The sequence below is a fragment of the Eleginops maclovinus genome, chromosome 7, assembly GCF_036324505.1.
Source record: "Eleginops maclovinus isolate JMC-PN-2008 ecotype Puerto Natales chromosome 7, JC_Emac_rtc_rv5, whole genome shotgun sequence".
In the NCBI taxonomy this organism is placed as follows: domain Eukaryota; kingdom Metazoa; phylum Chordata; class Actinopteri; order Perciformes; family Eleginopidae; genus Eleginops; species Eleginops maclovinus.
The window spans coordinates 22349395-22362010 of record NC_086355.1 but is presented as its reverse complement, the minus strand read 5'-3'; the positions used below and the strand labels follow the sequence as shown (position 1 = coordinate 22362010).

The 12616-nt window shown below is 39.2% G+C and overlaps 1 protein-coding gene across 1 annotated transcript in view; it reads right to left on the bottom strand.

The window, feature by feature from the left end:
- The window catches only part of hibch (3-hydroxyisobutyryl-CoA hydrolase), a 29148-nt gene extending 22521 nt beyond the window's left edge, over positions 1 to 6627 (bottom strand). Inside the window, exons 1-6 of the mRNA XM_063888576.1 lie at positions 6466 to 6627; positions 6096 to 6138; positions 3114 to 3245; positions 1780 to 1864; positions 1222 to 1302; positions 840 to 892 (exon numbers count right to left, since the gene is read on the bottom strand). Of these exons, the coding sequence (XP_063744646.1) occupies positions 840 to 892; positions 1222 to 1302; positions 1780 to 1864; positions 3114 to 3245; positions 6096 to 6138; positions 6466 to 6497 (426 nt within the window). The 5' untranslated portion in view covers positions 6498 to 6627. The remainder of the gene's footprint in view (positions 1 to 839; positions 893 to 1221; positions 1303 to 1779; positions 1865 to 3113; positions 3246 to 6095; positions 6139 to 6465) is intronic.
- Between the last annotated feature and the right edge of the window lie 5989 nt (positions 6628 to 12616).

Genomic DNA, 12616 nt, shown 5'->3' with positions numbered 1-12616 from the left:
CCGTCTGGCAGGCGGGTACCGCAGCATCAGGAACAAAACCACCAGACTCAGGGACAGTTTCATCCCACAGGCCATAAGACATAACGCCTGCGTTTGCACTATATTCATTGTATTGCTGTTTTTTATATATATATATATATATATATATATATATATATATATATATTTATATTTTAGGTCTTGTAAATTGCACTGTTGAGGAACCTTCAATCTAAGTTTTTTGAACATTACATATTTACACAGTAGTTGTGTATATGTTATGACAATAACACTTTCCATATAAGCCGTATAAGAAACCATCCCCGAGCACAGCCCCTCGTAGAAGCAGTAAAAAAATAACCTTGTAGATGCTGCCGGCTCACGGACAAGGTAAGTGTCATGGAAAAATGTACAGACTCATTCAAAGCCACACATCTTCTCTGACCTGGGGAGAGGGGGGTTAACTATATTAATAAAGAATATAATTGTATGTCTCATCATGCTTAATTTAGGGCAAAGATACCAATTAAAATTCTGAATCTATCTGAAACCTGGAGGGAGAGTCAGAGGGAGCAACAATGCTCTGTCACTTCATATTTCATCCAATCAGAAGCCACCTTGCCGCTGGCAGCAGGGTTCAGTGGCAGATAGGTCTCTACTGACACCTACAGGCACATTCCAGTGTCACACCACATGGACAAGGAGCCCAGGCTGCAGACAAACAAAAGAAAATCTATGTTCCTCGATATCGGTATGAGTCTTTTTCAATGCCTCATGACACACAGCCACACAGAAAGAAACTGTGTAATGGCAACCTAACTTTATAATATACTTTACACATTCATATTAAATGTACTCACCCCTCCCATTGTTATTCCTTCAATAAGAGCGATATATGGTTTCCTGCATGACCCTATAAAACAGAGAATCAAGTGTATAAAAATAAGGGCCATTTTTTTCGGACATGCAAAGTAGAGGCCTGGGTGTTTACAAGATTGAAGACTCAAAGGCTTTATTGTCATATGTGAAATATCTACAGCATATTTGTTGACAAAGAAAGTCTTAAGTCCCAGTTAAACACATGTAAACAGATATGAGGTATAAGCGAATGAGGATATTCCACAGAGCTAATGAATTTAACAATGATATATAAATGTCTAAACTGAGACTGTCAGTGAATAAGCACCCACAGGTAACATTTGTGATTGATCATACGGGTGTGATGGTGCTTGTAATGCTTACCAATAGCGCTGTTGAGGATATATTCCTCACGGAAGAAGTCCTCTGCCAGAGGGTCTCCCACTTTCCCTGCTTCTGTGACGGCTGAAAGCAGAACGAAGCAACATGGAGTAGATACAGTCACACTGTCAAAGCCTCTTATGTTCTATCTTAAATGCAGGTAACAAAGTGAACTACACATCTCTCGTCATCAAAAACAGTTCTTTTTTTAAGCTTAGGTCTTATTTTTTGACATAATCGTTCTGTTAATAATCATTATCAAATCAGAATAATGTATTTATCCTGGGAGAAATGTAGTTAATGTGACAGTTTAGTATGTATGACTATTAATCAATTACAAATATTTATATAAAGTTAAGAAGTTCAACTAAGTATGTGCACTAAGAAGATAAAATAAAATAAAGATATTCAAGGCTTTTATTTATTAAATTATTTATTACCTCTTGATCTTTAAGAGAAACTTGTAGTCACCTCTGTGATGCGAATGTATGATAACACACAAGAGGCCCAAACAGGGTCTACACAGAGCGTAGTGATTGATCCTTCAATGGAACTGCTTACCTCTGATGTCTCCACCTGCACAGAAGGCCTTCCCCCCCGCTCCTCTGATGATCACTATGTCGGTCTCATTGTCACTTTCCCATTTCTACAAGCATAAAAAGCAGTACAAAGGAAGGCATCATCAAAAGCTAATCTTACGCCAAAGCTACAGCTCACTGTCAAAACCAAAATACATGTTTTACTGCCCTGAGGTGCTTTATATACCCTGTTGCTAATGATAATCCACAGACCTTGATGTGAGCATTTTTAAGTTGAATTCTCTTTAAATATATTTTGTTGGCCGCTTTGAGCCCCACCATTAGAATGCAATGTGGTGGCATTATACTGAAGAAGGCAGACAAAGCTACAGTCGATATCTCCTACTCACATCGAAACAATCGTTTTAAATTGCACTAAAGCAAAGCGGAAAAATATGTATTTTTTGTGTGAGCTGTAAACAGGATCTGCTCTATTTTAGTCAACGCGCTGACATCCAAGAAGCAGGAGATCCAAAAAGGAGCGATGGGTTTTATGATATTTAAAACAACAGTTGATGCAATTTCAGTCTCCAGCCACAGAGGGCTTTTTTTTTGATGGAAGGATGACTGAATCTTTAGAAATATTTTGACAGGTGTCTTCTGTTATCCAGTTACATGAACTTTCCTGTTTTTCAGGAAGTTAAAGTTAGCTCCTTACCTAAACTGCTACATAAAAGTTGCAGGTTTTCCATTATTTTACTTGGAAAGTCCTCCCCATGAAGAAATGTTGATTAATAAATGTAATATACATAGTATATTAAATATAGTATAGCTAAAATATACAGCCCCGGAAAAGTTATGAGACCACTTCAGCATTACCACTTTTTCTGTTTTATTATTTATAGGTATGTTTTTCAGTTACATGTTTCTCTCTGTTGAAATTCAACAAACACTGGGTGCTGAGTGGTCTCTTCATTTTTTCCAGAGCTGTAGTCTGAAATAGCATATACCGTGAAGTAACTTACATTAGACATTTAATGAATAAATTGAAAAAAGTATTGTATGTATAGTTTCATATGTACAGAAGTGTAAACTATTGTAACACAGTAAGTAAACGTATACGACAGGTATTATCTAAAAGTATATCAAATATTGTTCGTATAGAGTACAAGTATGTAACTGTTAACACGTCCTGTACAGGTTTATGAGAAAACTATCCAGCTCTCATCAAAATCAAGACTCCACCGAGCCAAACTAAGTGAGATAATGGAAGCCATTTATAATCAGTAACATGCTGCTGTAAAAAATGGCCTTTACCACAGGTGAGGCCTTGACATTTAACCCAGAAGAAGTGAGCATAAACCGAGCGTCCCCTACCTTGAGCTGAGGGTAGATATGTCGGATCATGGGCAGGTTCAGGGCATTCAGCACTTTGGGTCTGTTTATGGTGATCACACCTGCACAGCCCACTTTCTCCAGAAGAACTCCTGGGTCCACCTGACTCGACATCTGATCCAAAACAGGGAAAGAGGCATTGGTATTAATGCCCTTATAACTATGACTGAAAACTGATCGAAACTGAATTCCACTGATGACAAAGCATCACTTAAATAAATACATTTATAATAAAATACATTTAAAATAAAGTCATAGTTAGATGTGAAGGCATAAGTCGAAGGAAATAAATTGGTAGGGCTGCAATTAAATATTATTTTGTACATTTATGTATCGTTTGGTATATAAAAAAAGGGTGGCATTGGTTCATTTGATATTTTTTCCAATCACCACTAACTATAACATACCATAATATATTTGAGATACTTGTACTGTATGTGAGTATTTCCATTGTATGCTACTTCTTCTCCACTACAATTTAGAGATAATTCATGTAATTTTACTCAACTACATTTATTTAATCCCTTTAGTTACTTTACAGATTTGGATTAATGATGGTAAATATAATCAGCCCTTAAATCAGACTTTAGTTCACCTGGGGTAAATTCAGCAGCTACCCTGCAGTATACAAAGCCATTCAAACTAGCTGCACCTTTACCAGCTCTGAGAACACTTTAATGATCAATCATTATAAAACATATCAGATCTTCTCCGTCTGTATTTGATCCACCATGTAAAGCGGCCTTGGGTTCCTTGAAAAGGCGCTATACGAATGTTATCTATTATTATTATTATTATTATTATTATTATTATTATTATTATTATTATATTCTGAAATGAACCAATCTGCACAATGAGAACTTTTACTTTCGGTACATGAAGTACATTTTGACGCGAATACTTTTCTACTTTTACTTGAGTCAAATTTGGAATGCAGGACTTTTAGTTGTAAAGGAGTATTCCTACACTCTGGTACTTTTACTAAAGTACCAGATCAGAGTACTTCTCCCACCTCTGCAAATCAGCTGTTAAAGTGTCAAATATTTCTGTATGAATTTATTTTTATTCAAGTTACAGTGGGGCAAAAAAGTATTTAGTCAGCCACCAATTGTGCAAGTTCTCCCATTTAAAAAGATGAGAGAGGCCTGTAATTTTTATCATAGGTATACCTCAACTATGAGAGACAGAATGAGAAAAAAAATTCCAGGAAATCACATTGTAGGATTTTTAAAGAATTAATTTTCAAATGATTGTGGAAAATAAGTATTTGGTCAATAACAAAAGTTCCTCTCAATACTTTGTTATATACCCTTTGTTGGCATTGAGAGAGGTCAAACATTTTCTGTAAGTCTTCACAAGGTTTTCACACTGTTGCTGGTATTTTGGCCCATTCCTCCATGCAGATCTCCTCTAAAGCAGTGATGTTTTGGGGCTGTCGCTGGGCAACACGGACTTTCAACTCCCTCCAAAGATTTTCTATGGGGTTGGGATCTGGAGACTGGCTAGGCCACTCCAGGACCTTGAAATGCTTCTTACGAAGCCACTCCTTCGTTGCCCTGGCGGTGTGTTTGGGATCATTGTCATGCTGAAAGACCCAGCCACGCTTCATCTTCAGTGCCCTTGCTGATGGAAGGAGGTTTTCACTCAAAATCTCACGATACATGGCCCCATTCATTCTTTCCTTTACACGGATCAGTCGTCCTGGTCCCTTTGCAGAAAAACAGCCCCAAAGCATGATGTTTCCACCCCCATGCTTCACAGTAGGTATGGTGTTCTTTGGATGCAACTCTGCATTCTTTCTCCTCCAACCACGATGAGTTGAGTTTTTACCAAAAAGTTCTATTTTGGTTTCATCTGACCATATGTCATTCTCCCAATCCTCTTCTGGATCATCCAAATGCCCTCTAGCAAACTTCAGACGGGCCTGGACATGTACTGGCTTAAGCAGGGGGACACGTCTGGAACTGCAGGATTTAAGTCCCTGGCGGCGTAGTGTGTTACTGATGGTAGCCTCTGTTACTTTGGTCCCAGCTCTCTGCAGGTCATTCACTAGGTCCCCCCGTGTGATTCTGGGATTTTTGCTCACCGTTCTTGTGATCATTTTGACCCCACGGGGTGAGATCTTGCGTGGAGCCCCAGATCGAGGGAGATTAGCAGTGGTCTTGTATGTCTTCCATTTTCTAATAATTGCTCCCACAGTTGATTTCTTCACACCAAGCTGCTTACCTATTGCAGATTCAGTTTTCCCAGCCTGGTGCAGGTCTACAATTTTGTCTCTGGTCTCCTTTGACAGCTCTTTGGTCTTGGCCATAGTGGAGTTTGGAATATGACTGTTTGAGGTTGTGGACAGGTATCTTTTATGCTGATAACAAGTTCAAAAAGGTGCCATTAATACAGGTAACGAGTGGAGGACAGAGGAGCCTCTTAAAGAAGAAGTTACAGGTCTGTGAGAGCCAGAAATCTTGCTTGTTTGTAGGTGACCAAATACTTATTTTACCGAGGAATTTACCAATTAATTCATTCAAAATCCTACAATGTGATTTCCTGGATTTTTTCCCCCATTTTGTCTCTCATAGTTGAGGTATACCTATGATGAAAATTACAGGCCTCTCTCATCTTTTTAAATGGGAGAACTTGCACAATTGGTGGCTGACTAAATACTTTTTTGCCCCACTGTATATGCTCCATCCTATTCAAATTCCCTAAAGCACAAATGTGTTTCTTTCCAGTTTAATTAATTTGTTAGTGTGCTCTCCATTTTACTTATTAGTGTACCGCTTTACATAACATAACTAATTTAAATGTTTTGATAATAACATTCATTATTGTAATTCTGCAAGAAGAACTGTAGTAACACATTGAATGGCATCCCAACAATCCTAACTGCACATAAACAGCAGGTAGAAAACATCATGCAGGATCCATAGACTGTATATAAAGGTAGGACATCAGGGGGGTGCTCACCATGTGGCCCTGGATTCGCTGCAGTCTGCACAGGGACCTTAGTCTGAAGGAAACAGTAATGAATAGACAGACTGGACATGTAGCATCTGAGAACATGTGATTCCTCAGCCTCAGAATCAATTATCTTATCAATACTATGTTGCCTTCTGCCAAGTACACATTCAGAACAACACTGACATGAGAGGTTGACCTCAGACTCACATTAAGTAAAACATTACAACTTACAGTAGCAAGCATCTTGACTGAATTCAACCTTATCCAGCATGTCTGATATTGTATACCAAGCTAGAGGCTACACACTGTACACAATAAGCAACTCAAGACAACAGACTTTAAATTACACACGCGGAGACAGTCACTTGCCACATACCTGTAGGCAGAAGTCAAAACAGTCAAAGACATTATTATCTTGTTTCTATATCCTGTAGCAACAGGCTGCACTTTCAGGTACAGATTTCTTTGCTCTTGCCTTTCCTCTGCTCTGTACTGTCAGCATTTACTTCCTGAACGAGACACCGACCTAGCCCTGATTGGTTGGTGCAGTGACGTCACGGGGGGGCGTACGCACCACCGAGGGAGATTTACTGCTGTTTCTGCCACACTGCCACCTACTGTGCAGAGGCGGGACTCTCAATCCTATATTCTTTTTTTTTTTTATTGTAAACATATTACACCAAACTCTACAGTACTGTTCACTTTTTATAAAATAGTTTTATTCGTATTGATAAATTGTTTTATCCTATCTTGAAGACAACGTTTTAAAATTCATAGAAGTTGCCTTTTATCAGTAAGTTATGTTAAACAAGAATAAAGCCATTTGAAAAATGTTTTTATGTACCTGGACTTTCGTCGAGACAATATGCTACACATATATATATATATATATATATATACTATACTACACTATACTATACTATGCTATGCTATATTATACTATACTTTACTTTATTATACTGTACTACACTATACTATACTATATTGTACTAAACTATATTATAATGTACAGTACTATACTATGCTATGCTATATTATACTATACTTTACTTTATTATACTGTACTACACTATACTATACTATATTGTACTAAACTATATTATAATGTACAGTACTATACTATGCTATATTATACCATACTATACTACAGTGCCCTCTAATACACTCTACTATGCTATATTATACTGTATTATACTATAATATACTGCACTGTACTGTACTGCACTGTAAGGACTTCAATGCATTTCCCAGTACTCATTGAAAATACTTTTTCAATCAAAAACAAGAAGTAGTTCTTAAAGAACCACTTGTTGACTTGTGAAAAAGTGCAGATGTTAACATCAACAAATGTTTGATTGCACAGGCTATCGCATTGTGGTATAGACAAGATGGCGCTGAGGATGGCTGGTGTGTATCGAGCTCCTCACCAACTCCACATTTTAGTGTTTTTATTGTTTTACTTTTTGGTTGTTTTTAACTTTTTTGCAACATGCAAACCGCCCAAGCGGGCCCTATCATCCAATATGATAGAGAACAACTTTTACACATCAGGTCGCTGGTGGACAGACGAGCAAAAGGGAAACAGGGACTAAATACACAAGGGTAATCACAAGACAAGAGACAGCTGGAAGGGGGAGGAGAAACACAGGGGCAACAGGTGAACACAATGACACAATCAGGCACAGGAGGGAAACGCAGACAGAAGTGAAGCTTAACATGAAACAAGAGGGGAAACATTTCAAAATAAAGCACACAAGGACATGACAGACACGAAACAAGGATCATGACATTTACAGCGCAAACACAATCATGGATACAGTAATGCTTCAAAGGCGTTTTATTCAAACAACCAGCCTTGTTTGATCCTGAATGTGTTTCACCTTAATACAGTGGTGGGTGTTCATTCAAAGAAAATGCAAAAAGAAAATGAAGTATTAAGTATGAATGTGATAAAAAATATTTCTGCAGATACATCTTGATATGGTATGATGATGAAGGTTTCCAGGTTCCAGCATGTCTTGTTTCTCCTCCTATCAGGAGTCTTCATCGAGTCTGAATCACTGCTGCAGGAATACAGGGAGGAAAAACACAACACACACACACACACACACACACACACACACACACACACACACACACACACACACACACACACACACACACACACACACACACACACACACACACACACACATCATTTTAATTTGAAAATAGGGATATTCAGTTCTGGAGTAACGATATCATTTCTAATATTGGACCAATAATACAGCATTTCTCCGATTTATTGTGATAAAGATACAATGTCTTTCAGTGCGAGTATCCTTCTTTTATTTTTTTTTCTACTTTATTCTATGTTATGTAATCGTTATTGTTTCTTTTTACCTACTTTTTTTCTTAATATTTACAATACAACAACTATCATTATTATTCATCAAAATTACAAGTGCTGGTCGTTGTATGTCCTGTATTGCATTGCACCGTTGGAAAAAAAGTATACTGTATATATGCCATGAAAGTCACCAAAACAGACAACATTTTGATTTTTTTCTGGAACAAATATAACCATCAGAAAATGATCAAAAAATCAGAAAATTATCAAATCTTACCTCGTGACAGTCCTGTCCGTTCTGGTGACACTTGCTTACATGTATCGCCCTGGCCATCTCAGTGGCATTGCTGTTCTATATGGCACATAGCCTCCCGGTGGCCCGTAGCGTCCCTGTGGCCCTTAGCGTCCCTGTGGCCCGTAGCCTCCCTGCAGCCTGTAGCGTCCCTGCAGCCTGTAGCGTCCCTGTGGCCCGTAGCCTCCCTGCAGCAAGTAGCCTCCCTGTTGGCCGTAGCCTCCCTGTTAGCCGTAGCCTCCCTGTGGCCCGTAGCCTCCATGTTGGCCGTAGCCTCCCTGTTGGCCGTAGCCTCCCTGTGGCCCGTAGCCTCCCTGCAGCAAGTAGCCTCCCTGTGGCCCGTAGCCTACCTGTGGCCCATAGCCTCCCTGCAGCAAGTAGCCCCTCTGTGGCAATGCCCCTGACCAATCAGAGGTCCTTGTTAATTTCATGGTCCAGGTCTCATGGTTGTAGTTTGGTGGTCCATAATAACCGTAATCATAAGAACCGTTTTGAGCACAAGGGAATGACTGTGGCATACACTGTTGATAGTATGGGTCAACAGGAGGGACCATGCATTCTAAACATACAGTAAGAAGAAGAGAGAGTTATCACACGTCGTTATCAGGTATGTTATGTATATTTATTATAATTGACAGGGGTTGTGATTCTTACCTAAGTAGTATTTGGCCATTCTGAAACCTCAAATGAAGATCCTTTAAGCAAAACAAATAAAAAAATTGATGGATTGTAAGGTGTCCTTGGGTGTTTTGAAAGGTGCGACTAAATCAAATGTATTGTTACTATTATTAAACATTATCAAACTTACTGTGCAGGAGAGCAGATCCAGTGACCCAGCCTCCTCCTGCTGCTCATTTTTTTTTATCTGCAATCACTTTTGGCCTAAATGGGTGTGTGTAATATTTCACTTATAGTCAAAATGAATCATTTCGTTTTCCACCCCCCAACCAAAACAACTTGTTCAAAAGTCCAGAACAAATCTTTTTTGTTTAGAAATTTTTTTTGCACTAATTTGAATACATTTTGAGATTGTCTTCAGATAAACTCTGCACATTCCATGTGAATGCAATGGGGAGCGGCACGGTGTGTAACTATTAAAAAAATCTCTCAGAACAAAGGTGTTCATTCAACGCTTTCTGGTTAAAAACGATAAGAAGAATAAACACTGATAATAGATAACACACACCATGTAATACGAAACCATGAGGTCAAATGAAATGTAAAACACAAGGGAACGCTCATATCATAATATAACAAAAGCATACACTGCCGTAATAGTTCTTTACAAAAAGCCAAGGAAAAACTAAGCCATTGCATGTTTACTAACATGTCTTACACCGAAAGCACTTTTACATTCACACAAACACCATCATGGGATAAACTTTCCTTGTATGCTGACGACCTTCTGCTATTCATCTCGGACCCAGACAAATCTATTCCTTCAGTATCGGCTGTGCTGAGGGAGTATGGGCTGATTTTGGCTTATAACTTACATTTTAACAAAAGTGAACTGCTTCCAATTAACGCTGCAGCCTACCCCCTTTCAAAGGGACCGTTTAAGGCAGTGGTAACCAACCTTTTCAAGCCCAAGATCACTTTTTATTCCAAATTGTAAACTGAGATATACCAATCCGATATCTTCCAAAAAACCCACTTAGGAGTAAGACTGTTCATCTCATATTTATTTTTGCAATCAATTTCTGTTACAACAGGTTGAATGTACGTGCATACATACACACAAAGAAAAACACAGTTATCTGTTCAATACAAACTATTCACAGTATCTGCTCAATGCACAATATTTAATTTCTCAGTTCAATTAATAATATTCACATTTACAGATATTAGCCTCCAGTTCAATGAACACAATCCATATTAAGTTTCTCTGTTCAATGCACAATATCTGTCAATGCTCAAGTTGCTCTATCAGCCTGACTTTAATGAGGCTGCTGTGACTGCACATTATCTGTAAGTCTTTTGAAATCTGGTTGATAGTTAGTGATTGCCAGTCTGAGGCAGTCAGTAAGATGTGCGTCAGTCATACGAGTTCTGTACTTGGATTTTATTATTTTCATTTGTGAAAAGGCCATTTCACATAAGTATTTGGAGCCAAAGTAGCCTTCAGTTTAAGCACGCATGACACCATCAATGGATACCGCTCTCTACTCACGAGAGACCAAAAGTCCTGGTCTCTTGCTCTGGCCTTCAATTCAATGTTGCTTTGCATTTCAATAATCTCCATGTCAACGCCCATAGGTAATGTAAACACCTCCTGCATTTTAACTGACAGCTGTTCAATGTCAATGCTGAGGAAAGGGTTTGATACAAAACCAACTACTTGCCCCATGTCTTGTACCTCCACAAATCGAGCGCCAAATTCTGATGTCAGTTTGTTCAAATGGGTGCAGAATTGTTCAGGATGAAAAGCGGTTTTGTCTGTGAGGTTTTGTGACACCTTTTCAAGACTTGGGAAGTGTGTCAGCCTCGCCTGTCTTAACTGAGTGGTCCACAAACTGAGCTTCACTTTGAATGCCTCCACTGCGCTAATCATGTGACCAAGCTCTCGGTCTTTCCCTTGCAATTCTCGGTTAAGGTCATTGAGTTTTGCAGTCAGATCGGTAAGGAACCCCAAGTCCAATAACCAAGTATTGTCGGACAGCTGCTCATACTCCTCGTTCCTCGACTTCAGAAAACTGATGATCTCTGGCTGCCAATCCAGAAAACGCTGGAGCACCTTGCCCCGACTGAGCCACCTTACATCTGCGTGAAGGATCAAATCTCCATATGCAGAGTCGAGTTCGTCCAATAAAGACTTAAATAGCCGGTGCTGAAAGCGCTTCTGTGCGAATTGAATTGACTATTTTAACAACAACATTCATTACATGTGACATGTCAATTGCTTTAGCTGGCAATGCATGTTGATGTATCACACAGTGATCGTTTTCAAATGGTGGAAAGTCTGGGTCTTTTCTGCACAACGCGACGAATCCTGAACAAACACCGATCATCGCCAGTGCCCCATCGGTTGTGAAGCACACTATTTTATGAATGGGAATCTTATACTCATGCACAAAGTCCTTGAATGCCTTGTACACGTCCTCCCCCTGGTTCTTTCTTTCAATTGGATAAGGGCCAGAAAGTCCTCCTTGACAGTAAAATCCGTGAAAACCATTCGGACAAACACACTTAGCTGGGCTGTGCCTGTGGCGTCGGCAGACTCGTCAAACTGAATTGAAAAGTATTCAGAGAAAGATAAGTCTTTTAATACTTGCTGGGATACATCTTCGGACAATGACTCGAATCGTCTGGCTACAGTTGGTGCACCAAGTGGTACACTTCTTATCCTTGCTTTTATGTCTTCTTTGTTTTTAAAATCAGCAAACAAGACGTCAGCTGTAAGGCTCATATTGCTTCTTTGATCAACTCACCATCCGTAAATGTTTTTTTGTGCTTAGCCAAAATATGACTAACTCGGAAGGATGTTTCTGTAGCTGCCTTGCTCTTTGCTGTAGGCGCGATTAAAAGCGACTGCTGTGCTTTTAGTCCTCTTTTCATTTCATCAATTCTTTTTGATCTTAATGCGCTGTTGAGTGGATATGAGTCTTTGAATTTAGCATGAGTGCTAGAATGATGGCGCTCCAGGTTGCCACGTTTTGGCAACGCTACCGCCTGTTGGCATATGAGGCATTATAGTCTTCTCTTTTGCTGATGTGAAAAGAAATTCATGCTCCCATTAAAGGGACCGGATATGCTGAGGTGCATGCAGCCTCAGCATAGACCTCAGCATATCAAATAACCAATTGGCAGAGGTGGGACCAAGTCATTGTTTTGCAAGTCACAAGTTAGTCTCAAGTCTTTGCTTTCAAGTCTCGAGTCAAGTCCCAAGTCAAGACCGACAAGTCTCAA